Genomic DNA, 27,120 nt, shown 5'->3' with positions numbered 1-27,120 from the left:
TAAATCATCGATTTAATCAACACCACAGTTCTCATTTCTGCACCACTGTGGAGTAGTTTCGCCACTTCACAGATGCTAAAGTCGCAACAAGTTGGAAATCAACTTGACTATCAGGTGCACCAAAGTGAATACTTTCCTTCTGAAGTTTAACCCTTGGGTGAGGGAGTCCCTGTCTCCCAGGGCGAGCAAAGAGTTTGCTATATGACAGCTCCCAGTCTCAGACTGGTAGGACAGTGGTGTATAAATGAAGCATTAATTACTGGCTCCCTCTCCACCGAATAATTCCAAATTGTCCAAGTCATTTCTTTCAACAAAATTGCGAGTAGCTGTGTCTTGTACAAGCTCACTCCACACTTTCGTCGAAATGAGAACAAAATAATGCATCTTCAGCCATGAATCAAGATATAGAAATTTTAAGTTTTATTACATTTTTCTTTTCCAAAAACACTATATGCAAAATTCAAACGGCAGAAAATGTTACTCCTTATTTACAAATGTACAAAATTGTCACATAAAATGTAAATTAGATAAAATATTATGTCGAGTATAATACAGAAATGTAATTTGTTCTGCTTTGAAGTATAGAATAGAATAAAATGACTAACAGTTATTGCACAGAGACCACAGAATGATATTTAGCGACATGAACGAGAAACCGTTACCTGACCTTTTTGGCAATACCGCGAACCTGACGTTATTTGTAAATCTCCTTATCCAGTGGCAGGGTTTGTTGCATAGTTTTCGTTTCAATTTTTGTACGTTTGATAGAAAGTCACCGAGCACCATCACATCATGGCTTCTTTTTTAAAAAATAAACATTTATATACCTGAACTCCCCCTTTAAAAAGGAAAATTAAAGTTGGTTGCATGGAAAGTGAGATCCTCTCGCAAGTCTCTGACCTCAATTTGCGGATCCAGCGAAGAGATTCCACTTTCAGACTAATATTAACTTATAGACATAGTGGGGTCCGTCAATGTCCTTTGCATGACTCCCATGTCCAGTATATAAGGCAGTAAATCTCTCTATTTACAGGCTGAAGACTTGGAGCAGTTTCTGGCTGCCTTTTATTTGCTGGGCTACAGGTGCCTTTTCATGTGCAGAGCCAAGTGATCAGATCTGGAAAACGCTCGGTCACATTTGTGACACTGGAAGGGACGATGCCCCGTGTGCTTTCTGTAGTGTCGAGTCAACTCGTCAGAGCGAGCAAATTTCCAACCACAGCCTTCCCAATCGCAGTGATAGGGCTTCTCACCTGAAACACAGAGACACCTCCCCTGGGTCAGAACTGCCTGGTTGGAGCGACAGACGCAGAGAGAGACACACACACATACACACACACAGATCCCAGCAAAGAAGACCCAGCGTTTCTTTCAGCTGTCTCCGTTCATGTCCTCAATAGCCCACTGCATTTGCATCCTTGAATTGTCCAATATTTGTAATCTAATCTCATGTGCATCCATATAGAGTGCAGCACCAAAAATGGTTTTCAAACAGTTAGGTTAAGATACTTAATCCTTGTACTGAACTTTATCTTAAAACCCCCAGGAATATTGAATGAATAACACCTCACACCTTAAGGAGGTGAGATCAAACTGCGTGCACAGGATATGGGGAGGGCATTTTTTTTAAAAGACCATATTTTGGGCTTAACATGTTGCTTCCAGCTTTGAAAAAGAAGTCAGTCACCGACTCGGATGGGAAAGTGTGAAAATCTTTCGGAGAGCAGACCTTTTAGTACAAAGGTCTCGTGGGCATCACATAAAGCGTATATACCCACATGTACAGGGGTTTGTTGAAGAGGCACACGATTGGCGCAACATTTCATGTTTAACTCTTCAGCTGGAAGCCAAAGGCGGCGCCTTGATGTAAACACATGGCAACATTTTCACCTACACTGCACACGGGATAACATTTGCAAGTGACAAAAGGAAAAACCTCGATTTGTTTTTTTTAAATAAAAGAGATCTTTGACTATCTTATTTTACAGTCTGACCTGAAAAGCAGCGCAGACAGGAAATTGTTGGAACCGTACCAAAAACACAACAAACAAGCGAGGAACAAGAGGAAGGGGAATGAATACCTGTGTGTGTCCGAAGATGTGCCTTGAGGTGCGAGCTTTTGGTGTACGTTTTCCCACAGCCCGCATAGTCACACGTGTGAGTTGCTACCCGTTTCCTGGGCCACGATCTGCGACCTCTCCTTGGCTTCTCCTCTTGAGAAGTATATCCCGAGGGCATTAGCTCTAAAGATGAAGAGGAGTGGGGAAGTCAGCAAGGCTCTTTGAACCGAGTGCTGAAAGTTTAATGGATCTTCAAAAAAGACTTAGATAAAACTGACCTTGGTACTGCATGGATGGCTGTTCCTGGAAGTGGGGGAAGTTGCCTGGAGAAGGGAAGCCCTGCTGCAGTGGGATGGCCGGCGCTCGTTGATGAGTCAGGATCTGGGATGAGGAGCGGCATTGCCGGCTGAGCATGTCCTCTGAAGCCAGGGGCGAGGTCACCCTGCTGGGGAAGGTGTGCTGGCCTGGCCTGGCCCTGCAGGGTTGTCTATGGCTGCTCCCTGCGACCTGAACACCACTTACACGTACATCCAGTGCTCTTGCCGAGGAAGACGTGGCGCTGGCACCGAGCGGCTCCTGTTTGATCTTGCGACAGACCTGTTGAATGTGACTCGGATGGGTCAAAGGCGCATCCATGGCTGGGGCATGTTTGGTAACATCGACGGGCTGGCTGTAATCCCCCGCGTCTGTTGCTGTCCTTACCACAAACCTGCCGTGTAGGCTGCTGAGATGGCAGTAACTGGGATCCAAATCTGGCCTCAGCAATTCAGCAACAAAACTCCCGCCGGTAGGCGGGCCTTCGCTAATATCCGTGATACTGTAGCTTGCTGGAGGCTCTCTTTGATACATATCTCCGCCACTCTCTGGCGTGTTGGGCATGGGGCAGTTAAAGTTACTGGCAGTGCTCGCCATCGATTCCGAGTGCATGGTGTTGGATAAAATAAAATCTAAATCTAAGAGTTCGCTCAACTCCTCGTCCTCCCTCCTAAATCCCACATTCTGGCCGTCGTGCTCCGTGGATCTTCTAAAATTTGTCATTTCTTCCCTCCATCTCTGCAAAAGAGAGATCGTTTTAATTTCATCAGATGGCTCCATATTTGAATAGGTCTCCATGCAAAACCAATCAGTCATTAAAATCAAACAGGAACATTACTAGGGAATCATAAAGCGAAATGCTAATAACACGATCCAGTAAAAAAAGCCTTCTTTCATTATCAGTTTATAACATACATTCCGCATTGCAATTTATAAGTTATATACATTGCTATAAAGGCATGCTTCTAACAACCAGTGTCAATAATACTCATAAAACCCAAACTTTGAAAACTGCCACAATTGAATGCGAACAGTGGAAAGAATTGAAAGTCTGTGCCCCACCATCTGTACAAAGTTTAATGTAAAAGAATCTGAATCGGAGTGAAGTTTAGGACTTGAACAGGAAACTTTGAAATAAGAGGAGCATTAACTCCCGGCACTTACATTGCACGCGGTGTGTTGTCCTGTGGATCTGTCCACGCTTTTCTCGTTCGAAGCCGCGGCGAATGTGTTTATGGACGGGAGGACAGTCCCGGACAAAGCCATGTCAAACTCACTCTGCGGCCGCCTGCAGACAACCAGATAACCAAGCACAAGAAAGTGATCAGCTGGACTCTTCCCCTCGCCAGCTTCCCTTCATTGCATCCCGGGATCACAGCTTCTCCCAAATGCAGCACCGGGAACACTTTTTTTTAAAAGAATGAAACTCCTAATGAAAAACCTACCTCATTAATAATTAGTTGACCAATTGCAAAATCTGCGTACAGGAAGCACCTGCACTGGGAACGGCCGGAGCATGAAGTGCGGTGTGTTACTACAGGAGCCGGCTGGCCCTATATTTAGTCCGAGTATATATAGGGAGCAGTAGAGGCTGGGAGCTGAGAACTGGCAGTGTGGATTTTGTTTTTCTTTTGCAGAGAGACAAGGCTGTACATGCGCTCCAGGGAACGGCAGCGATGCTGCTGTTAATGCTGCTGTTTCTGGAGCTGCTGCTGGTGCCCCGCACACTGCATTCCCCGGAGCAGGGAGCCAGGGAGAGACTGACTGTCAGGGGCAGCCTGCGCCGCCCTGCCTTATGAAATCTCCAAGGACCCGCCCCTGGCCGCCGTTGCCATAGCAGCGCAGCAACAAAAATAACAAATTCTTCAAAGTAGCAGCGAGAGGGAGGGCGCGGATTGGGCGGGGACCCCCCTTGACGTCACAATGGTTAGCGTCACAGTGACGCCGAGCCGGAAGCAAAGCTTGTAACTATTTGGGAGCAAAACAGTGGCAACCAGCGGCGATTGGCCATTGTCTTCATCTCTTTATTTACCCTGTTCGGCCGCCACGGTTTTTTTGGTTGCAAAAACCTTGTCTGAGATAAATAAAAGATACTTCAGCGAATATTAAAACTTGGATTATTTGTTAGAAAGATCTTTTAAAATTCACAACAAAACTTTTAAATCTTGTCAAGGACTTTTCCGGGTTCATGGCATTGCAAATGCGCACCACCACCCCCCACCTCCCCCCCCCAAAGGCTTTTATATGAATCCTTGTTTTTTTTCTTTTGCATTTTTGCTCACCGGCTTGTTCATACGAACATACGAATTAGGAGCAAGGGTAAACCACTCGGCCCTTCGAGCCTGCTCCGTCATTCTATAAGTTCATGACTGAACTGATTACTCCACATTTCCACCTACCCCCAATAACCTTTCACCCCCTTGCTTATCAAGAATCTAGCTACCTCTGCCTTAAAAATATTCAAAGACTCTGCTTCCATCGCCTTTTGAGGAAGAGAATGCCAAAGACTCACCACCCTCAGAGAAAAAAATTCTCCTCATCTCTGTCTTAAATGGCCGACCCCTTATTTTTAAATAGTGACCCCTAGTTCTAGATTCTCCCACAAGGGGAAACTTCCTTTCCACATCCACCCTGTCAAGACCCCTCAGAATCTTATATGTTTTAATCAGGTCGCCTCTTACTCTTCTAAATTCCAGTGGATACATGCCAGCCTGTCCAACCTTTCCTCATAAGACAGCCTGCCCATTCCAGGTATTAGTCTCGTAAATCTTTTCTGTACTGTCTCCAATGTATTTATGTCCTTCCTTAAACAAGGAGACCAATACTGCATACAGTACTCCAGATGTGGTCTCACCAATGCCAGAGAAGAAGAACCTCCCAACTTTTGCATTCAATTCCCCTCGCGATAAACGATAACATTCTATTAGCTTTCCTAATTATCTGCTGTTAAATTGATAATAAGTCGAGCTCCACACTGGTCAGGACTCTGCAACAAGTGGGGTTGTGGTCCCAGCAGCTAAATCTCCAAACTTGTGTAGAACAAGAGCTAAATTAACATCAACCTGTTTGGACCTCCCTGAATGTAGATTTTGAAAACAAAAATCAACCCAAGATTCAGCTGAATCTGCAGTATTACTATTCCCATTAAATTGATGTGACATACATTGTACAAATATTTCTGTGCAGTTTAGCTTCTGATGTTAATTTAGTAATGATACATTTCAATGCTAAAAGTAATTGCGGAGAGATCATAGTGCGATATTGCAAGTTGCGGGGCTATGGAAGAAAAAGAGTGGGACTATGGATAGCTCTTTCAAAGAGCCAGCACAGACACGATGGGCTGAATGGTCTCGTTATGCGCTGTAAGATTCTTTGAATGCCACCTTTCCCATTCATTCAGATGCTGCCAGGTTTAGTATTAGCTGGGGGGGGGGGGGGGGGGGGGGAAGGAGGGTGAATTGGTATCTGCTTCCAAAAGCAAGGACCTCCCCTTTTCCTTTTTAGCTTTCCGAGATCAATAGCAATTGTTCGCTTTTAAACACCTCTCCGTTTATTGCTTTAAAAAACCGCACTGACGTAAAGCGCATTATATTTATCCAAATTCTGTGCTGAATGGGTAACTGTTTACATTTGCGACACTTATTTTCATCCAATGTGCGTGCAATGTGAGAACTTCCTTATCTCGGTGCCAAGCCATGCTGCCCAGGGCAAAGCGGCACAACTGGGCAAGTGCCAGGCGTGACTCGTCTCCGTCACTTTCTTTCTGGATTGCGCTCCCGCCCGTGGAATCCATCTGGTACAGTAATAATCAACATTCGTTTTTCTTCCAAAACGACATCCAAGAGGCGACAGATTGCAAAACAATAATTGTTCAGTTCAGAAAATATGTCTGGCCTTATTCCATTAGTACTGCCGTGAGGTTCTTAAAGGTAACTCTGCTATCTATAATACGGAGTTTTAAATAGCCAGACACCCTGCTGCTTCTAAACCTGCTTCCGACAGCTTTTTAGAACCAAATCGTTGACTTCTGTCTTTCCACAGATATCGTGTCTGCAGCTTTTTCTATTTTTATTCAGATTTCCAGCCTTTCATTGTTTTGCTTCTTTTTCTGATGTAGTTTTCATTAGGATATGTCATTTCCACACCATTCTTTTCCGCATGGCTTTCTGTTGCGTTTAGTGCAGTGTAGAATTGGAATCCAGTGATTATTTGCGCGCTCGCTGTTGCCTTGAACAAACCCTGCTATGTTTGCCAGTGGCAGCATTGTGAATTCCAGGACCCCAAATCTACTTCAGCCAGGTAACAGAGACTTAAGCATCCGACACTGCCGCCACGGTAGTTGCGCTTCCCTTGTTGGTATTTCTGTTGTTAAGAGTATAAATTTCAAAATCTTTGTCCAGGTAAAAGTTACATTGACTTAAAAAGAGAGGCTGTGAGGATATACATATACAGGTTATTACGCCCCAGTTATAACTATAACTGCTGCTTGAATTTTATTTTATAAATTCAGAAAGCTAATCAAAAAAGCTTGAATTTTAAAAACAAATAGGTAGCCTCTAAAAATCTCATTCCCTGTGTTTTGTTGGTAGAGAGAAAATATAGATATTTTAACGACTCATACCTGTATGATAGAAAAGTCAGAGAGGTGCACACACTTTCTTTTCTCCTCCTGATTTGAATTATTTTAAATATTTAAATATGCATTGATTTTAAAAGAAAACAGCAAGCCTCTAATTATCCCTAATTATCATCTATGTCTTGGTGAGTTAGAAAATATAAACATTCACATTATTGATGCCTGTGAGTTACAAACAGAGACACACAGACAAAAACTAGTTACTAACTAGTGTTGCCACATGTAGGTTGCCAGACAGCTAGAATCCAACAGTGAATCAAACCACATATTCCATTCACCCCTTTGTTCTGCTAAGTCTTGGGTTCTCAAATACAGTAATGCCAGATCAAGCCCCCACCCCCACAACTCCCCGCCCCATGCCCTCCTCCTTTTTAAAGCCTTGGGATCACCCCCCAGTGCTACCAAATCCCAGCATCATCCACCAATTCCACAAAACTCCAGGTCATCATCAGTGCTGCCAAAGTGCAAAACCTACACCCCAGATCATCTACACCACCATGCTCTTGCCCGGTATTGGGAAATAGCAGATATCTAACTCCAACTGTTACATATTGCAGACCATCCTGTTGTTTATTTTTGGTTTTAAAGCAATGTAGAAAATATAAAGGCTGCTTCTTTACAGTTTTTACAGAATGATGGGCAAATTTGTGGAATTCAATGCAAGCCAGCAGTAAAATTCCCCAAATACTCTTTAATAAAGATCTTGTTTGTGTTATTCAGTTGATAAATATCAGTGATCCTGTGAGATCTCTTACATGGCATAATCACCCCACTGTTATAAAGCAGTGTATCCTCCAATTTAACATAAACAATACTATGAAAGATTGCTGTTGTCATATATTATATGTAGAGTGTATTTAGGAACAGTATAAAGATAGGGACTATATAGGCTTTAGGTGTTGTGTGATGAATTCTTTGGTTGTGAGGTTTTCAAGTAATGGGAGGGGTCTCTAGTTCAAATGCCAAAATGCTCCTCCAGTTGATCTCCTTGAGTGAATAGCTCATCCTAATTCATTCTACTCAGCTGCAGTATGAGTAACAGCATTGCTAGGAGGTCAACAGGAGACCTGTGCGAAAAGACTGGTCCATCGCCATTTGTACACTCCTGGTCCTGAGCTCAAGTAAGGGAAATGCTAACATTCCCCCCGCCTCCAATAACTGGTCTTGATTAAGGATTGGCTTTTGGTAGCTTTTTATGTACTCATATGTGAATTTCTTTGTAGATGGATATTGATGCTTATAGAAATAAGTGCATTTATATAGCATTCTTTTACAACCCAGGACATCCCAAAGTGTTTTTCATCCAAGTAGTTTTGAAGCACTGTCACTGTTGTATTGGAGGGAAACATGGCTGCCAATTTGTGCACAACAAGATCCCCAAAACAGCAATGTAATATTGACAAGATAATTAACATAACTAAAAAAAAGGTTTAAGGGACAAATATTAGGCAGGATACAAGGGAGAATTCCCGTGCTCTTCATCAAAATACTGCCACAGGATCTTTTCCATTCACTGAGAGTACAGCATTCTCTCAGTACTGCACAGTAAGTGTCAGCCTAGATTACGTGTTCAAATATTTGGAATGGGACTTAACCCATAACCTTCTAACGCAAAGGTGAGAATGTAACCCACTAAGCCACAACTGACAATACCTAACAATCCAGCACAAACAACTTAATCCATATTTCTTATTTGTTACTTTGTCCTGTTTGAATTTTAGTAATGTGTAGTTTTACAAGGGGCTATTAGTAGATAAATCCGGAAACAGAACACCAAAATCTGTTAGTATCCACAACTTGGGAACACTGAATTAAATTTTATATCTGACCAAGGCTCCATGGTATGTCCTAAGAGACCCAGGGAGCCAAAGGCATTCGGGTAACAGTGCTCAAGGTGCCTTTGCCTGAATATAACATTGGGAACTGGTCCCCTACATTCCAAATTGCATATTTTGTTGTTAATTGTAATTTTTTTTTAAAGATAGCTTTTGATTATAACAGCAATCTGTTTGCACCACTGGTAAAAACATAAGAAAAATAAAAGCATACATCAAGATGGTATAACCAGTAGACTTTAAGAGTTTCTTACTTAGGCAAGTACCTAATAGTGGATTTGTATTTTAATCACAGGTTGATGGTTTTGTTTGACTGATGTGATGCAAATTGCTGTAAAAAAAAAATCCTTTGGATTGGTTTGCATTAATAGCCAGATCCTACAAGTAAAAAGACAATAGTAGTAACTCACCATACAATCCAGACTCCTTGTTACTGGTAGGGATACACTCATGTTCCTATATTAAAATATTATCTTTAGTTAATTATCTGCATCTAGGTGGCAATTATTTATTTCAAATGTTGTTTGAAAGAAACAGAAGCTAGTACTGTTAATCAAATCACCAATGCGATCACAAAGAAGCAACTGCTTTACTTACCATTTTTTATCCTTTAAAAAATTGCAAATTGATTTTAGTTAAAAACTGACACACAATGGAATCATAGGAAGCTTTGAGTAATGATGTGTTATTTTCATTGCTGAGGTTTACAATACCTCAGATACTCTCCATAACTATAACTCAGGTACTCGATACTTCATAAGTTAGGTAGTGATTTTACTTGAGGAAGAAGAACACATCACCTCAATTGACCAATTTATTTTCTGTTTGCAACAGGAAGTAAATGGTCAAAATCACAAGAAACCGTTATATAGTAAGTAGCATTATTGTTTAGGGCGTTAGCATTAAGAGCAGCTCCTTTGACCAGGAGTCAGCCCCAACCCCTGTAGGTGGACTCCCATCCCTGATCTCCAATACTACACACAACTCTCACCTGTGCCCTGATCAGTCACTGACTTACTGTGATGGTCGACCCTGGACAACTCACTGGCTCCCAGGCTAAAAGAAGTAAAAGGTAGCTCCCAGGTGGATGTCCCTAAATGGTGGAGAGACACATACCTCCCTTTCTGGGGCATCAAGTCTACTGCTGTGGACAGCAACAACTTGCATTTATATGGAGCCTGTAGCATAGTAAAACATCCCAAGGCACTTCACAGGAGTGTTATCAAACAAAATCTGACACTGATTCACATAAGATGATATTAGGACCGGTGACCAAAAGCTTGGTCAAAGAGGTGGGTTTTAAGGAGTGTATTAAAGGAGGAAAGTGAGTAGAGAGCAGGAGAGATTTAGGGAGGGATTTCCAGAGCTTATTGCCTTGGCAGTTGAAGGCAATGCACTAATGGTTGACCGATTAAAATTGAGAATGAACAAGAGGCCAGAATTGGAGGGGTGCAGATATCTCTGAGGGTTGTAGGCCTGAAGGGCATTACAGAGCTAGGGAGGGTCGAGGCCATGGATGGATTTGAAGTCAACGATGAGAACTTTAAAATGACACATTGCTCAACAGGGACCCAATGGAGGTCAGCGAGCACTGGGGTGATGGGTGAATGGGACTTTGTGTGAATTAGGGCATGGGCAGCAGAAACGCAGGACCACACAAAATGCAGTTAGGATAGTAACCAGTGTGCACATGCAGATACAAATACACTGACACACACACCTTCCTTCGTTCCTTTGCTGGGTTGTGGCCTTACACGTTACATTTTCCTGCTGCTGCCTATTATTATGCAGCAATGAACTGCAACTAAAGTCCATTGAAATCAGAGAGAAAATCAGACTCACTGGGAGTGAGATTTTTTCCCCGTGGTGTATCAATCACTGATGTTGGAGAGTTTCTGCCCTATCACACTTGGTGAGATTATGTGAAGGTATATAGAGAAGATTTCCCTTCTCTAGGCCACACTGTGAAAAAGATAAAAGTATCTGTTGCAATATTCCTGATTTTATTGAAATGGACCTACAAAAATGCAATGTGAAAAGCTGACAGATATAAAGCCAAACAATTAAATATTCTGTTATTTCAGCCAATTCTTCAGTAAACTGAAATACCTGTCAAGTGATTGCATGCAATGCTACTCCTTGCTAACATGATAATTTCAGCCCCCGTACCAATTAAAAGAACAAAAATCATTGTTCAGGTGACTTTTTTTCTGTAGTGAGACACCAAATAAAATTATACACAAGAACATACATACGAATTAGGAGCAGGAATAGGCCACTCGGTCCCTCGAGCCTGCTCCGCCATTCAACAAGATCATGGCTGATCTGATTGTAACCTGAACTCCACATTCCTGCCTACCCTCAATAACCTTCTACCCCCCTTGCTGATATTATTGTCTAGAATACCTCATCTAGATTAGACAGTTGATGTATTCTAGATAACAATAACAGTATAAAATAGCTCACTTTCAGAAACGTTTAAATATTGTAAGAGCATGTTTAACAAGTCAACACTCAGATACATATACATACACTCTAACATACACACATACTGTATATACAAACTCATGCACATGCACAGTCGATACATATAAGACGGAGATAGATAAGCACGAGGGAGAAAGGAATAGAAGGATATGCTGATAAGATTAGACGAAGAGGGGTGGGAGGAGGCTTGTGTGGAGCAGAAACACCAGCACAGACCAGCTGGACTGAATGTCCTGTTTCTGTGCTGTGAAAGCCTATGTAACTCTATGTAATATACAAAAACACACATACATCCATATACACATTAAGTCAACAACCATCAAAAATGCACAGGTATACATACGAACACATTCGCACAGTGAGTTCCAGATATGTAACAGTTACTCGGGTACACACATCTGAAATGTGCAAGAAAACTTCTTTATGGGGTAATGTTCACAACTAAACGCAGTTTTGAAAAAGTGTATTCTATTAAACCATTTGTCATCTCGACATCTTGCACAATTGCACACCGGGGCTGCAAACCTACAATGCACAGTTCCTACCTTTTAAGACATATATTTCATTTCATTGCCCATAATGTAAAAAAAAACAACTGTGTATTATTGGAATGCAAAACATACCCAAGAGAAATGAACTGTCGGATAGATAAGCGACACCGCTAACTCGGACACTCTTGTTCTAACTTTCTCATCGCATTCTGTATGTTTTAAAGCACCTTTCTCAGGATGTTTGAGAGCCATGGAAATACAACATCTTTTTCGTGCGACTGAAATTAAGTTTCAAACCTGGCGATATAAAACTATATAGGAGTGTGCATGTCTGAGAGAGTTTTCAGCGAGAACACCCAGCAAACCATACCCTTGAAATGTAATCTGAAACAAAGATTTGAAAATAGTGCTGTAAACCGTTAAGTTTGCTACAAATCCTGCAGCAATGCAATTTTAATGACACCCAGAAACACACTCATAGACACACACAGACACACAAACACAGACAGACAAACAACTGGTTTTCAAGGCGAAAGTCGAGGCTCTCATTTCTGCAGACTGACCACTCTCTCTCTCCCATCCCTCCTCTCTCTCTGGTCTGGGATTCCGTTGCACCAATCCTTAAATATCTCAGTTATTTTTAACCTACTACGTAATTCTCAGCGCCGACATCCCACAACACAACTCTGTCTCCTACAGCCGAGAGGGGAAATGGAAACACTGCCTGCCTTCCTGATCACATGGCGCTGAAGTCAGTGATGAAAAAAATACACAACTTCTTTTAAGAACGTTTGTCCATCATAAAACCCCTGAACCACGGCGTCTGGCGCTGGCGTACGTTTCAGGGCCCACGCCAAACTAAACAGAGGAGAAAAGATAAATAGAGAATTCCCATCCTGATTGGTGGCAGTGGACTGTTGCGGAAATGATCCAGTCCCGACAGAGAGTCAGCTGACGACATGGTCTGATGTAACGGGCTGATCCAAGATTAGAAACCCATAAAAGCCCCCCGAAAGTTGGGAACCCGGAGCTGACACCAGACTTCGGGTGTGGTGACAGACATCAGATTTGATCTGGCTTCTCCCACGAACTGTTCCACTACGATGGCCTCTTAACAACCATGCTGAACTTAGATCTCAACCACTTACATGTCTCTCTCTCCCCACAACCCACCCCCACACCAACCCCTTGCCCCTCTCCTTCCCCAACCCCGGCACACGAGTTTCGTATTAAATAAAAAAGGAGCATTTTAAGCTGTTATTATGGCACTTCTTGGCCGAGGTGTGATGACATCAATCTTCGGAAGCAAACTAAAATACAGAAAGTCTTCTTAAAGAACCACAAAGCACGATTTTAGACAATTTTTCAAGAACCATCTTTCACGTCAATCCTGCCTTAAATATTTAGATAAATAATTCAAAACACACACGCCAGTCAATTGACCAGTCAATTGTATTTTCACAACATCCCATAAACTATGAGATCCACGCTTACATCCCATTCTATTAAGACTTCCAGTCCTGAATTTAATCCTTTTCCACAAATATATTCCCATCTTTCCCCTGCGAATTTCCGGTGCTGATCAATTAGAAGAGTGGGAGTTGGACATTTTCATTAATTTCCATTCTCTAATCAGAGTAAGCGAGTTGTTTGTGCTTTGTTTGGCTGTGATAATGGGTTACACTGAATAAAAAGCTGATTCTTGTGGGCATTAATAGCGACAAGTCTGAACAGTGACAACTTCATCCTTTCAATATTTTGCCATTGCAGTAATCTTCCAACGTGACCTGGATGGAGTTTACAATTGATTGTACACTATTCATCTCCCCATATCATAAAATCTTACAGCACAGGAGGAGGTCATTCGACGTATCGTGCCTGTGCTGGCTCTTTGAAAAAGCTACCCAATTAGTCCCACTGCCCTGCTCTTTTCTCAAAGCCCTGCAATCTTTTCCTTTCAAATGTATATCCAAATCTGCTTTTCAAATTTATTGTTGAATCTGCTTCCACCACCCTTTCAGGCAGTGCATTCGAGATCACATCTCACTGCTACAAAATAATCCACTTATCTTCTTTGTGGTTCACTTACCAATTATTTTAAATCCTTTGGTAACCGATCCTCTTAACAATCACAACACAGAAAACCAATGTCTTCATAAAGTCTGTTTCAGTCACACCAATAAAAAGCGAACCAAAAGCCATCCATTTTTTCAAGAATTCATTTTAAGATGTTGCCATTTCCCTGGATATCTTCTCACACTGGGAGAAAACTTCATCTAAGACTTTACGGACAATGAAAACTGTCCTCGAGTCATTATTTTAATTAAAAGGTGTAGTCCCAAAGCCGGTGAATGTAAAGTGGATGTAAAGTGATAAAAGTGATTTTGGTATAAGGAATGAAACAATAATTTACAAGCAAATTATTCATTTGCAGCTCCAGCTAGCGTATTGTGTCCAATTCTGTGCACCGCACTTAAGGAAGTGAAAGCTTTGAAAAAGTACTGTCATGCAGGCCCCCAACTGTCAAGAATGAGACACATTAATTTCGCCACATGGACATTAAACTTCAAATTGTTGCTGGGAAAAAAAGAGGGCCTATCGCAAGGAATTGCCAGGCCCCTTGCCAGAAAGACATTTTTGCATACTAGCAGGCAGTGTTGGAACAATGGAACCAGTTCCTGCTCCCAATACACAGAAGATGTGGTCAGACCAGTTTAGTCTCATGATTAACTGGCTGTTGCAGAGTTTTGAACTCAGAGTTTTAAATTGGCCACAGAGAATTTGAACCAAGAAATCTCCTGCCTCCTGGATTGAGAACATCTTTCTCCTGTCTACTCCCATCTCCTTCTCACCAGCTTCGAAATCCATTGAAGCCACATGAACCCCAAGAGAGAAAAGTCCCCTAGAGTGAACAAGGTTTAAGAAGAATACTGGGCCCCAATGAAAAGATAGAACTACCTATAAAAGGACTCTACAGTGAGCTCGAAGAACTGTAATATTGAAACTCTTCAGTTATTGCCTCAAACCTCTCCACTTTATTTTTTCTTCTGCTCTTTTCTGTCTCTATTTGCATGTGTGTTTCACGTATGCATACTAGCGTGGGCACGTCGTGTATCCGTGGACATCAACCGAATTAGACTTTAAGTTTAAGATTTAATAAATTTCAATCTTTCTTCTTTAAACCTAAGAAAGCCTGTTTGTGCTCATTTCTTTGCCTTATAATTGGAAAGCAGTGAACAAGGATTCACCAAGGGGGAGCTCAAAACATGATGTGTTTAAAATTAAACCCTGTTACAGTAAGACCAGGTGAAGGCTGAAAGGGGCCCCTAGACACCTTTCTCACCCGGTAGTACAAAAGCTATTTATTAGAATGGTTCCAGGGATGAGGGATTACAGTCACGTGGATAGACTGGAGAAGCTGGGTTGTTCTCCTTAGAGCAGAGAAGGCTAAGAGGACATTTGTTGGAGATGTTTAAAATCAGGAGAGAAAGAAGGACTTGCTTTTCTACAAGACCTTTCATGACGACCGGACATCCAAAGCACTTTACAGCCAATGAAGTACTTTTTGAAGTCACTGCTGTAATGTAGGAAACATGGCAGCCAATTTGCACACAGCAAGCTCCTACAATCAGCAATATGATAATAATCAGATAATCTCCTCTGTTGAAAGAGGGATGAATATTAGTCAGGAACAACTCTCCTGCTCTTCATTGTAATAGTGCCAGAAGATCTTTTCTATCCAGCTGAGAGAGAAGGCAGGGCCTGGGTTTAAGGTTTCATCTAAAAGGCAGTACCTCAGAAAGTACTGCACTCCCCAAGTATCAGGTTAAATATTGTACTCAATTCTGGAATGGGATGTGACCCCACACCTTTCAGGCTTAAAGGAGAATGTGCTACCTACTGAGCCATGGCTACCACTGAGCTAAACAGGCTTTTGATAAAGTAAATAAAGAGAAATTGTTTCAACAGCTGCAGGGTGGATAAACAAAGGGCATAGATTTAAAGTAATTGGCAAAAAAGGAACAGAGGCAATATGAGGAAAAACTTTTTTCATGCAAGGAGTGGTTAGGATTTGGAATGCATGGCCGAATGGGATGGTGGAAATAGATTTAATTCTTTTCTTTTCTTTCTTTTCTTTTGGGCCTCCTTATCTCGAGAGACAATGGATACGCGCCTGGAGGAGGTCAGTGGTTTGTGAAGCAGCGCCTGGAGTGGCTATAAAGGCCAATTCTGGAGTGACAGGCTCTTCCACAGGTGCTGCAGAGAAATTTGTTTGTTGGGGCTGTTGCACAGTTGGCTCTCCCCTTGCGCCTCTGTCTTTTTTCCTGCCAACTACTAAGTCTCTTCGACTCGCCACAATTTAGCCCTGTCTTTATGGCTGCCCGCCAGCTCTGGCGAATGCTGGCAACTGACTCCCACGACTTGTGATCAATGTCACACGATTTCATGTCGCGTTTGCAGACGTCTTTATAACGGAGACATGGACGGCCGGTGGGTCTGATACCAGTGGCGAGCTCGCTGTACAATGTGTCTTTGGGGATCCTGCCATCTTCCATGCGGCTCACATGGCCAAGCCATCTCAAGCGCCGCTGACTCAGTAGTGTGTATAAGCTGGGGGTGTTGGCCACTTCAAGGACTTCTGTGTTGGAGATATAGTCCTGCCACCTGATGCCAAGTATTCTCCGAAGGCAGCGAAGATGGAATGAATTGAGACGTCGCTCTTGGCTGGCATACGTTGTCCAGGCCTCGCTGCCGTAGAGCAAGGTACTGAGGACACAGGCCTGATACACTCGGACTTTTGTGTTCCGTGTCAGTGCGCCATTTTCCCACACTCTCTTGGCCAGTCTGAACATAGCAGTGGAAGCCTTACCCATGCGCTTGTTGATTTCTGCATCTAGAGACAGGTTACTGGTGATAGTTGAGCCTAGGTAGGTGAACTCTTGAACCACTTCCAGAGCGTGGTCGCCAATATTGATGGATGGAGCATTTCTGACATCCTGCCCCATGATGTTCGTTTTCTTGAGGCTGATGGTTAGGCCAAATTCATTGCAGGCAGACGCAAACCTGTCGATGAGACTCTGCAGGCATTCTTCAGTGTGAGATGTTAAAGCAGCATCGTCAGCAAAGAGGAGTTCTCTGATGAGGACTTTCCGTACTTTGGACTTCGCTCTTAGACGGGCAAGGTTGAACAACCTGCCCCCTGATCTTGTGTGGAGGAAAATTCCTTCTTCAGAGGATTTGAACGCATGTGAAAGCAGCAGGGAGAAGAAAATCCCAAAAAGTGTGGGTGCGAGAACACAGCCCTGTTTCACACCACTCAGGATAGGAAAGGGCTCTGATGAGGAGCCACCATGTTGAATTGTGCCTTTCATATTGTCATGGAATGAGGTGATGATACTTAGTAGCTTTGGTGGACATCCGATCTTTTCTAGTAGTCTGAAGAGACCACGTCTGCTGACGAGGTCAAAGGCTTTGGTGAGATCAATGAAAGCAATGTAGAGGGGCATCTGTTGTTCACGGCATTTCTCCTGTATCTGACGAAGGGAGAACAGCATGTCAATAGTCGATCTCTCTGCACGAAAGCCACACTGTGCCTCAGGGTAGACGCGCTCGGCCAGCTTCTGGAGCCTGTTCAGAGCGACTCGAGCAAAGACTTTCCCCACTATGCTGAGCAGGGAGATTCCACGGTAGTTGTTGCAGTCACCGCGGTCACCTTTGTTTTTATAGAGGGTGATGATGTTGGCATCGCGCATGTCCTGGGGTACTGCTCCCTCGTCCCAGCACAGGCATAGCAGTTCATGTAGTGCTGAGAGTATAGCAGGCTTGGCACTCTTGATTATTCCAGGGGTAATGCTGTCCTTCCCAGGGGCTTTTCCGCTGGCTAGGGAATCAATGGCATCACTGAGTTCCGATTTGGTTGGCTGTATGTCCAGCTCATCCATGACTGGTAGAGGCTGGGCTGCATTGAGGGCAGTCTCAGTGACAGCATTCTCCCTGGAGTACAGTTCTAGGTAGTGCTCAACCCAGCGGTCCATCTGTTTGCGTTGGTCAGTGATTATGTCCCCCGATTTAGATTTGAGGGGGGTGATCTTCTTGATGGTTGGCCCAAGAGCTCTCTTCATGCCATCATACATTCCTCTGATGTTTCCGGTGTCTGAGGCCAGCTGAATATGGCTGCATAGGTGTTGCCAGTAGTCGTTTGCGCAACACCTAGCTGTTCTTTGTGCAGTACTTCTGGCTGCTTTAAGTGCTGCGGATGTTAAATCGCTGGGGGCTTTCTTGTAGTTCAAAAGTGCAATGCGCTTAGCGGCTATGACAGGTTCCAGCTCTTCATTATGAGATTGAAACCAGTCTGCATTTCTCTTCGCACTTTTGCCGTAGGTGGTCAAAGCTGACTCATAGATGGCGTCTCTGATGTGGGCCCACTTGGTCTCAGCATCCCCTGTGGGAGTGTTTTGAAGGGCTGTTACAAGTGAATTTAGAAATTTTTGTAACAGCTGTGGGTGAGAAATTCTGCTCGTGTTGATGCGCGGGTGGCCCTTCTGCTTGGAATGATGCAACCTCTTTGGTCTGAGTCTAACCTTGCTGCACACCAGGGAGTGGTCGGTGTCGCAGTCCGCACTGTGGAAGCTGCGTGTGATTTGAACACTGTTTAAGGCGGCTCGCCTTGTGACAATGAGGTCTAGCTGGTGCCAACGACGTGATCTTGGGTGCCTCCATGAAACCTGGTGACAGGGTTTAGTGTGAAAGAACGAGTTGGTGATGCAGAGGTTATGATAGGTACACAACTCAAGCAGTCTCTGCCCGTTCTCATTCATCCTTCCAACGCCATAGCGCCCAAGGCAGGAGGGCCATGAGTCATGGTCGGCCCCAACCCTGGCATTAAAGTCCCCCAGCAGGAATCGGTGTTCGGTGTTGGGGATGCTGCTAATGATGTTATGGAGTTGTTCATAGAACTGGTCTTTAGCTTCAGGTGCGGAGCAGAGTGTTGGAGCATAGATGCTGAGTAGGTGTACTGGACCAGAGGTGGTGAGCAGTCGGATGGACAGTATGCGTTCCGAGCCATTTGAGGGAGGCTCTATCATGCTGAGCAAGGAGTTTCTGATGGCGAAGCCCACTCCATGCTGTCTTGGTTCTTCAGGATCCCTGCCCTGCCAGAAGAAGGTGTAGTCTTGCTCTGCTAGAGAGCCACTCGCGGGGAGGCGAGTCTCCTGAAGTGCTGCAATGTCCACATTGAATCTACTGAGCTCGTTGTTAATGATGGCGGTCTTCCGAGAATCGTTGATTTGTGTAAGGTCTTCCGACAGGCCAGGACACATAGTTCTGACGTTCCAGCTTGCAAAGCGAAGGGCTGGTACCTTCTTTCCTTTTTTCATGTTGTTTGCTGCGGTGTATCAGTCCACCTTTCGGGCAATGACCCTGAGCTCCAAGCACCCATTGAAGCAGGCAGACTGTGGCAGGACAGAACCTTATTGACCGGGGGCTGCCCGGTTTGAGGCGGGCGGTAGCTGTCCAGTGAGGTGCAATGACCTCTCCCACCGACAAAGGCAACCCGTGGCGCCCAGTTTCTACGCCAATTTATCTGGACTTATAACCCGTAACTGCTGCCTTCCGTGTTGTTTTAGTCGCTGTGAGGCAACTATGGAGTGACCTCTCCATGGCGCATGCCTGGGCAAATTTATGGAGGTCGTCAAAAAGTAGCCGTCAAAAGGGAATTGGATGAATACTTGAAAGAGAAAAGAACGCAGGGATATGAGGAAAGAGCAAGGGAGATGGACGACCTAGATTGCTCTTCCATAGAGCCGGCACTGACTTAACTGGGCCGTAAAACCTCCTGCTGTGCTGGAATGATTCTATATTCTTTCAAGCTTAGCAGGTCTGGCAGCATCTGTGGAAAGAGAAGCAGAGTTCACGTTTCGGGTCAGTGACCCTTCTTCGGAACTGACAAATATCAGAAATGTCACAGGTTATAAGCAAGTGAGGTGGGGGTGGGGCAAGAGATAACAAAGGAGAAGGTGTAGATTGGACAAGGCCACATAGCTGACCAAAAGGTCATGGAGCAAAGGCAAACAATGTGTTAATGGTGTGTTGAAAGACAAAGCATTAGTACAGAAAAGGTGTTAACGGACTGAATATTGAACAGCAGCAAGTGCAAACATGAAAAAAAAACAGTGGGTAAGCAAACTGAACAAACTAAGATGAAATGAAATAAATTCAAAAACTAAAAGATTGTAAAAAATGTAAAAAAGCAAAAAAAACTAAAAATGAAAGTAAAATGGGGGGCTGTCATGCTCTGAAATTATTGAACTCACTGTTCAGTCCGGCAGGCTGTAGTGTGCCTAATCGGTAGATGAGATGCTGTTCCTCGAGCTTGCGTTGATGTTCACTGGAACACTGCAGCGATCCCAGGACAGAGATGTGAGCATGAGAGCATGGTCCATCTCTGACACTTCCCTTCCCTTCCTCGACTTCTCTGTCTCCATCTCTGGGGATAGGTTGTCTACAAATATCCATTATAAGCCTACCGACTCCCACAGCTACCTCAGCTACACTTCTTCACACCCTACCTCCTGTAAGGACTCCATTCCATTCTTCCAGTTTCTCCGTCTCCGACGCATCTGCTCTGATGATGCTACCTTCCATGACGGTGCTTCTGATATGACCTCCTTTTTCCTCAACCCCCCCACTATTGTTGACAGGGCCCTCAACCGTGTCTGGCCCATTTCCCGCACCTCTGCCCTCAACCCTTCCCCTCCCTCCCAGAACCGTGACAGGGTTCCCCTTGTCCTCACTTTCCACCCCATCAGCTTCCATATCCAAAGGATCATCCTCCGCCATTTCCGCCACCTCCAGCGTGATGCCACTACCAAACACATCTTCCCCTCCCTTCCCCTGTCAGCATTCTGAAGGGATCGTTCCCTTCGCGACACCCTAGTCCACTCCTCCATTACCCCCACCACCTCGTCCCCGTCCCAAGGCACCTTCCCCTTCAATCGCAGGAGGTGTAATACCTGCCCATTTACCTCCTCTCTCCTCACTATCCCAGGCCCCAAACACTCCTTTCAGGTGAAGCAGAGATTTACTTGTACTTCTTTCAATGTAGTATATTGTATTCGCTGCTCACAATGTGGTCTCCTCTACATTGGGGAGACCAAACGCAGACTGGGTGACTGCTTTCGGAACACCTCCGCTCAGTCCGCAAGTAGGAACCTGAGCTTCCGGTTGCTTGCCATTTCAACACTCCCCCCTGCTCTCATGCTCACATCTCTGTCCTGGGATTGCTGCAGTGTTCCAGTGAACATCAACGCAAGCTCGAGGAACAGCATCTCATCTACCGATTAGGCACACTACAGCCTGCCGGACTGAACATTGAGTTCAATAATTTCAGAGCATGACAGCCCCCCATTTTACTTTCATTTTTAGTTATTTTTTCTTTTTTGCTTTTTTACAATCTTTTAGTTTTTGCATTTATTTCATTTCATCTTAGTTTGTTCAGTTTGCTTACCCACTGTTTTCTTTCATGTTTGCACTTGCTGCTGTTCAATATTCAGTCCGTTAACACCTTATCTGTACTAATGCTTTGTCTTTCAACACACCATTAACACATTGTTTGCCTTTGCTCCATGACCTTTTGGTCAGCTATGTGGCCTTGTCCAATCTACACCTTCTCCTTTGTTATCTCTTGCCCCACCCCCACCTCACTTGCTTATAACCTGTGACATTTCTAATATTTGTCAGTTCCGAAGAAGGGTCACTGACCCGAAACGTTAACTCTGCTTCTCTTTCCACAGATGCTGTCAGACCTGCTGAGTGGTTCCAGCATTTCTTGCTTTTATTTCAGATTTCCAGCATCACAGTATTTTGCTTTTATTCTTTCAAGCTTAGTCGGTTGCAATTGCTACAGGGGAAGGAAGCGTTTTACGATTTTGGAGAGCATGTCTCTGCAGCTCTAGCGCACAACCCTATTCAGATACTCGGATCAGATTAAAAACATTTTGGAAAGGAAGACGCACAGATGCTTTCAACGACATATGTTTCTTACAAGTTATTTCAGATGGCTGTGTTCCCGTATTGTTAAAATATATTACAACATGTTATCATTTGAATCCGTGTCGACAGAGCCTTGCAGCAGGGACAACATAATGCGAACAGTGTCCTTTCCAACTGGATATCTAACTTCTTTATTCAACTATTCTTCCTAGAGTAATATCTGATGCCAGCGCGCGCCATGAAACAAAGACAAGAGAGATCACATCTGCAACGGCCTTTTCGAGAACAATTTTCGCTGATGTTGAACAGAAATGAAAACAGACAAAAAGGTCACCAGCCTTGATACAAATTCACCAAATCTTAGGATAAATAGACCTTCTTTATTTCCAAAATATACTTTATTCATAAAATCTGTAAAAAATACATGACAAAATAGTTCCAAAAAGCACCAAGTCAAACAATACAGAGTGCAAAGGAGATCACTTTCCTTCAATACAGGAGTGAATTGCCTCACAACCCTTCCATTTCATTTTACATGCCATGTATATTTTACAATCTTAAGATAAGTAGACCGGCACATCAAAGATTAACCCCAGGCACATTAACCAACCATCGCAGTCATCATATTCCTTTTTATTCGTTCGTGGGACGTAGGCGTCGTTGACACGGACAACATTTATTGCCCATTTCTAACTGTTGTTAGAAAGTTGTTACATTTTTCAAATACAGCCTTTACAAATTAGGAAATCGTTTAACATTAATTTGTTTGTTGGGCAGGTGAAGTTGGACATGTCCCATTTCAGGAAAAGATCGCTTTTTGGTGCAACCGGTAAAAAAAAGGGAACTGGAGAACATACAAATCTAGGTGAGACCACCTTTAAAATCAAATGCTGCCACAACCTTGCAGTAGATTGTTGAAGCGCTTGCCACGTCTTTGCGCGGCGACCTCTGTACTACTTTAGATGAGCAATGTTGGAGGCAGCATTTTGTTAGAGTATTAACCTAACATGACAGTCCTTTAACTCCGATTGTTGGCCATGTCACAAGGACATTGCTAGCAAGTATGACATAAGTAATGCTTCGAAATTTAGCTAGTTGAAGATTAGAATTAACTCCCGATAGAGCATCTCTCTCTCTCACTTTGTTGTTGGAATATTCAGTTTGGATCCATTCAGTGTATGGTAGGAACCCCTCCCATGTAGTTTGGAAGCGAGACTTTTTGAATCGAACAGATGATTGGAGACCAGAGAAAATCAGACAGTCCAAATCGGTAGCTCAATAAGTGGCCCTTTTACAACTTAAAACAGCAATTTTGACCGATACACAGTTTTTTTTTTATAGAATGAATTAAATCGTTCGGGGGACAGGATGTTAGAAAGAACAAAAAGTTCGAATGAAAATGATTTGGCGATTTGTGTTGATGGAGCATTGGAGCTCGCATTAATCAGAGTGCGTTTCAACACAGCGGGAACGGTCCAGAAATTCCCCATTTGATTGAACTAAAACCTAAAGTAATCTCTTTCATTCGTCAATTCCTAAAAAAAAATGTTTTACTGCTGAGTTAGTCAAATCGGTGAGTTGTTGGCGGGGGGGCGGGGGGGGGGGAGGGGTTATTCCTGATCTGTCTTCGTTAAGGAAGGAGCAAATCCCTTCATAGAATATTGCATATGTTTTTATACACACATTGAACGCACAGCATCCGCGCACAGATCCTACAGAATTAGAAGAAGCAACGAAATCTTAAAACCCTACCTCATTTAACAAAACTTTATCACATAATGCTCCGAGAAAAAAAGCATTTCCGCTAAAATGATTGTCTGACTCCTAACGCATCTACTCGTGGGGTGACTGCAAGGAGGGCATATTTAATTTTACGTCAAGGTCCAGTTTTAAATTCTATTTTAGTTACAGTTTCCAGTAAGGCAGCGTTTTAATTTTAGCAATGCATTTATGAGTAAGGGTGAATGGAACTAGAATAGCATTTATGAGTGGCATACGCTATTTGTTGAAGGGAAATTCACTCAGGTTCTTAATTCTGTATTAACAGTTTAAGACAAGGCTAAAATGACACGTCGGAGTTTCAATATAATATAGGTTTTCACAGATTTCTCCTTTGCAGTTTGCCATTTTTGGTAAACCTGCAGAGCCATTGCCACTGGGCTGACAACCTGAAGCTTGTTTCAAGCAGCTATTGACATTTCACAATATGAAACTGTTAAAAATGTTAATTTCAATGCAATGTAAATCAAAGTTCAGTTCAATGCATAAAACATCCAATAACACATAAGAACACTAAAATATTAATCAAAAGTTTAAGAATCGAACTCTTTTAGCTCACTCGAGGTGAACTCTATTTTTGTTCTGTGCTCAAATGCCATTACATATGTAATATTACATAGAATTTATACATATTACAGAGAATATAGACGTTACATGTAATATATGTTATTTGCAATAAGGCCGAAATCTAACTCGATCCTGGCCCACTACCCAGGAATTCGTTATTTGGAATTTACCCATTTTATTGTTAATAGTTACTGCAGTTTCTGAATTTACCGTGCTTAGTGACATTTTATTTTGTAATTTATGAGCTCAAGCCCCGAAGTCAGTTAAAGCCTAATCCCGAGTTAGGTTAATGATCATAAAGGGATTGAGCTCCATTCCTTGGGTTTCTGTTTTTCCCTCCTTAGGGCACTTTATTGGAACTCATTAATAGTTATTATTAATTTGTATTTAATACACAGTCCCTTATATATATCTGACACCAAATTATTTCATCAACTTTAGCACAGTTGAAATATGAGAAGTGGAGATCTTATTTACATGATTATACGATAAATATAAGTATCAATTGGTTTAAAAATTCCATTATATCAAACGCAAATAATACATATATGTTACAAAACAGATTCCAGTCTTTGGTGGAACTCTATCTCTCTCTTGGCCAATGTAGTTCTGTTGTACGCCAGTCATTATTCCATGTGTAATGTGTAACGACTGCAAATGCATTGATAAACACTTTGTGTTTAAAATAATAGCTAGATATAGTGGGGATACCTAACGATCTTTAATTCTTTGGTGACATTTTGGCACATTGCATTAGAGCTTTTACCTTGTACATCGAGTGTGGAGACATAGGTTGATGTCTGCCATTTCTCACTTGCTGAATTCCCTATCTCAGTCAACCCTATCAAGGAGAGTCCTGAACAGTAACCATGTGTTTTCTTACAGGGAAAGGGGAGCGTCAAAAGGACAATCCCTCCTAGCAAGCAGTAACAGTCTTGGCTCCTTGGCAACCTTCTTGCACAGAGGTTTTAGGGAATGACATGAAGAATTGTTTCTATAACCTACATATATAATAAAAATCAAAATGATAAAATGTGTGAATGATATATTATTTTCTAATTAATAAGATTCCTTTACTGAATATGAAAGAACTTAACTGCACTCCTGTTATATGTTTAAGCAGTAGAGCTTTCTGACATTGAAGCAGGTGCTTCTGGATTTTAGTGTCAATAACCCCAAGTTACTCCAAAGGAATGCATTTAAGGTGTGGTCTTATTAAGTGGTGGAACAGGCTGGAGGGGCTGCATGGCCTACTCTTATTCTCGTTTTTTAATGTTTTTATGATACTGTGGAGTTGGTCATGTGCTTTGAGAGCCTTTTTAAAAATATTGTATAATTTATACTCTCTGTTTATAATATTTTCTCATAATACTGAACACATATAACCTGTTTTTCATTTTCATTTTTCATATATCACATCATGGTACAGATCTTCCAAAAGCTGCACCTACTACTTAGCATAACATTGATGAAGATCTATTCAAATTTGGAAGCAGGAATGCAACAAGCAAAAGTAATACAATGGAGAGTCTGAACTGAGGAAAGAATTTAGCCATTCATAATATTTTCCATCACTGGTTTTCTCCTCTCTATCAAGAAACTATGATTTTCCTCCATGTCCCACTCCAGAGACTTGAGCACAAAATCTGGGCTGACGCTCTAGTATGGTACCGAGGCAGTGCTGCACGGTTGGAGGTGCATTCTTTCAGAGAAGACATTAAATCAAAGGTCTGTCTGCTCTCTCAGTTCTCTCTCAGATCCCATGGCACTATTTCAAAGAAGAACAGGGGAGTTCTCCCTGGTACCCTAGTCAGTAGTTATCCTTCAATCAACACCTAAAATCAGATGATCTGACCATTATCATGTTGTTGTTTGTGGGATCTTGCTGTGTGCAAATTGCCTGTTGTGTTTCCTACATTACAACAGCGACTACACTTCAAAAGTACTTCTTTAGGATAAAAATGATTTGGAATGTTGAAGTCTGAAATGTTTTATGTACAATTCTAATCACCACATTACAGGAAAGATGCAATTGCACTGGAGAAGGCATTGAAGAGATTTATGAGGATTTTGTCAGGAATGGAGAATTTTAGCTATGAGGAATGATTGAATAGGCTGGTGTTGTTTTCCTTGGAACAGAAGAGGCTGAGAGGTGACTTAATTGAGGTGTGTAAATTTATGAGGGGCCTTGATAGAGTAAATAGGGACAACCTATTTACCTTAACAGAGGGGTCAAAAACTGGGTGCTTAGATTTAAAGTAATTGGTCAAAGGATTAGAGGGGAGCTGAGGAAACATTTTTTCACCCAGAGGGTGGTAGGGACCTGGAACTCATTGCCTGAATGGATGGTAGAGACTCTCACCACATTTAAAAAGTATGTAGAGATTTACTCGAAGAGCCATGAGCTGCAGGGCTATGAACCTCGTGCAAGAGGGTAGGATTAGGTTAGGTGGCTCTCTTGACCAGCGTGCACATGATGGGCTGAATGGCCTCCTTCTGTGACAAATTTTCTATGATATCTTTCTTTTTACATGAAGTGTGCTGTTCACATGCTAATTATTGCTGCTGCTGTTGTGCAACACTTAATAATCTTTTGTTTGATGTTCTTGAATTTGTTCTTTGGAACTGGGTAATTTCAACATCCTGCTTTGTTTGAATGCATGTAGTCCTGAATGGAATGGAATGTTTGGTGGCATTTTTCCAAAGAAAGCTGCAAAAAAAATGTGCAATGATGGGTAAGAGGACACCTCTGAATTCTAGGCAGTTCTATTACAGATTTTGCTTTGGTGTCCAGGCCCAGTTGTTTTTATAGTGGAAATAGAAGCAGTAGAGCACAAATCTTAAATAGTCTGCCAGGAGTCCATTGGACCACATGGGAATGTTGCAATTTTCACTTTTAATCTTTATAGTATTAACAACGAGCTAGCTTCCCTTTCAGCTACTGTATGTACTCAAGTAGA

At 42.7% G+C, this 27,120-nt stretch overlaps 1 protein-coding gene and 1 long non-coding RNA gene across 3 annotated transcripts; one reads left to right on the top strand and one right to left on the bottom strand.

Moving 5' to 3' along the window:
* Positions 1-231: 231 nt before the first annotated feature.
* On the bottom strand, positions 232-6,333 carry LOC137369385 (Krueppel-like factor 4). Of its 2 annotated transcripts, none has more exons than XM_068030530.1 (5): positions 6,004-6,333; positions 3,540-3,663; positions 2,339-3,113; positions 2,082-2,243; positions 232-1,253 (listed from the first exon to the last, which is right to left on the bottom strand). In XM_068030530.1, coding segments are annotated over exons 1-5 (1,239 nt in total). In that variant the 5' UTR covers positions 6,006-6,333; the 3' UTR covers positions 232-1,077. The 2 variants fall into 2 exon arrangements, with proteins under 2 accessions (XP_067886631.1, XP_067886630.1); XM_068030529.1 differs by lacking the exon at positions 6,004-6,333 and adding an exon at positions 3,821-4,205.
* Positions 5,972-27,120, top strand: LOC137369386 (uncharacterized). The gene is made up of 3 exons (XR_010974942.1): positions 5,972-6,171; positions 22,592-22,679; positions 25,590-27,120. It is a non-coding gene; the product is annotated as an uncharacterized lncRNA (long non-coding RNA).

This window comes from Heterodontus francisci, chromosome 4 (genome assembly GCF_036365525.1).
Source record: "Heterodontus francisci isolate sHetFra1 chromosome 4, sHetFra1.hap1, whole genome shotgun sequence".
In the NCBI taxonomy this organism is placed as follows: Eukaryota; Metazoa; Chordata; class Chondrichthyes; order Heterodontiformes; family Heterodontidae; genus Heterodontus; species Heterodontus francisci.
This window is presented reverse-complemented; position numbering and strand designations above follow the sequence as displayed.

What these genes read in the sequence shown, in the direction of transcription:
- LOC137369385 (XM_068030529.1), bottom strand. An exon ending in GCCATCCATGCAGTACCAAG is followed by an intron (nt 2,244 to 2,338) that starts GTCAGTTTTATC and finishes CTTCATCTTTAG; the next exon opens with AGCTAATGCCCTCGGGATAT. An exon ending in ACATCTTCGGACACACACAG is followed by an intron (nt 1,254 to 2,081) that starts GTATTCATTCCC and finishes TCTGTGTTTCAG; the next exon opens with GTGAGAAGCCCTATCACTGC.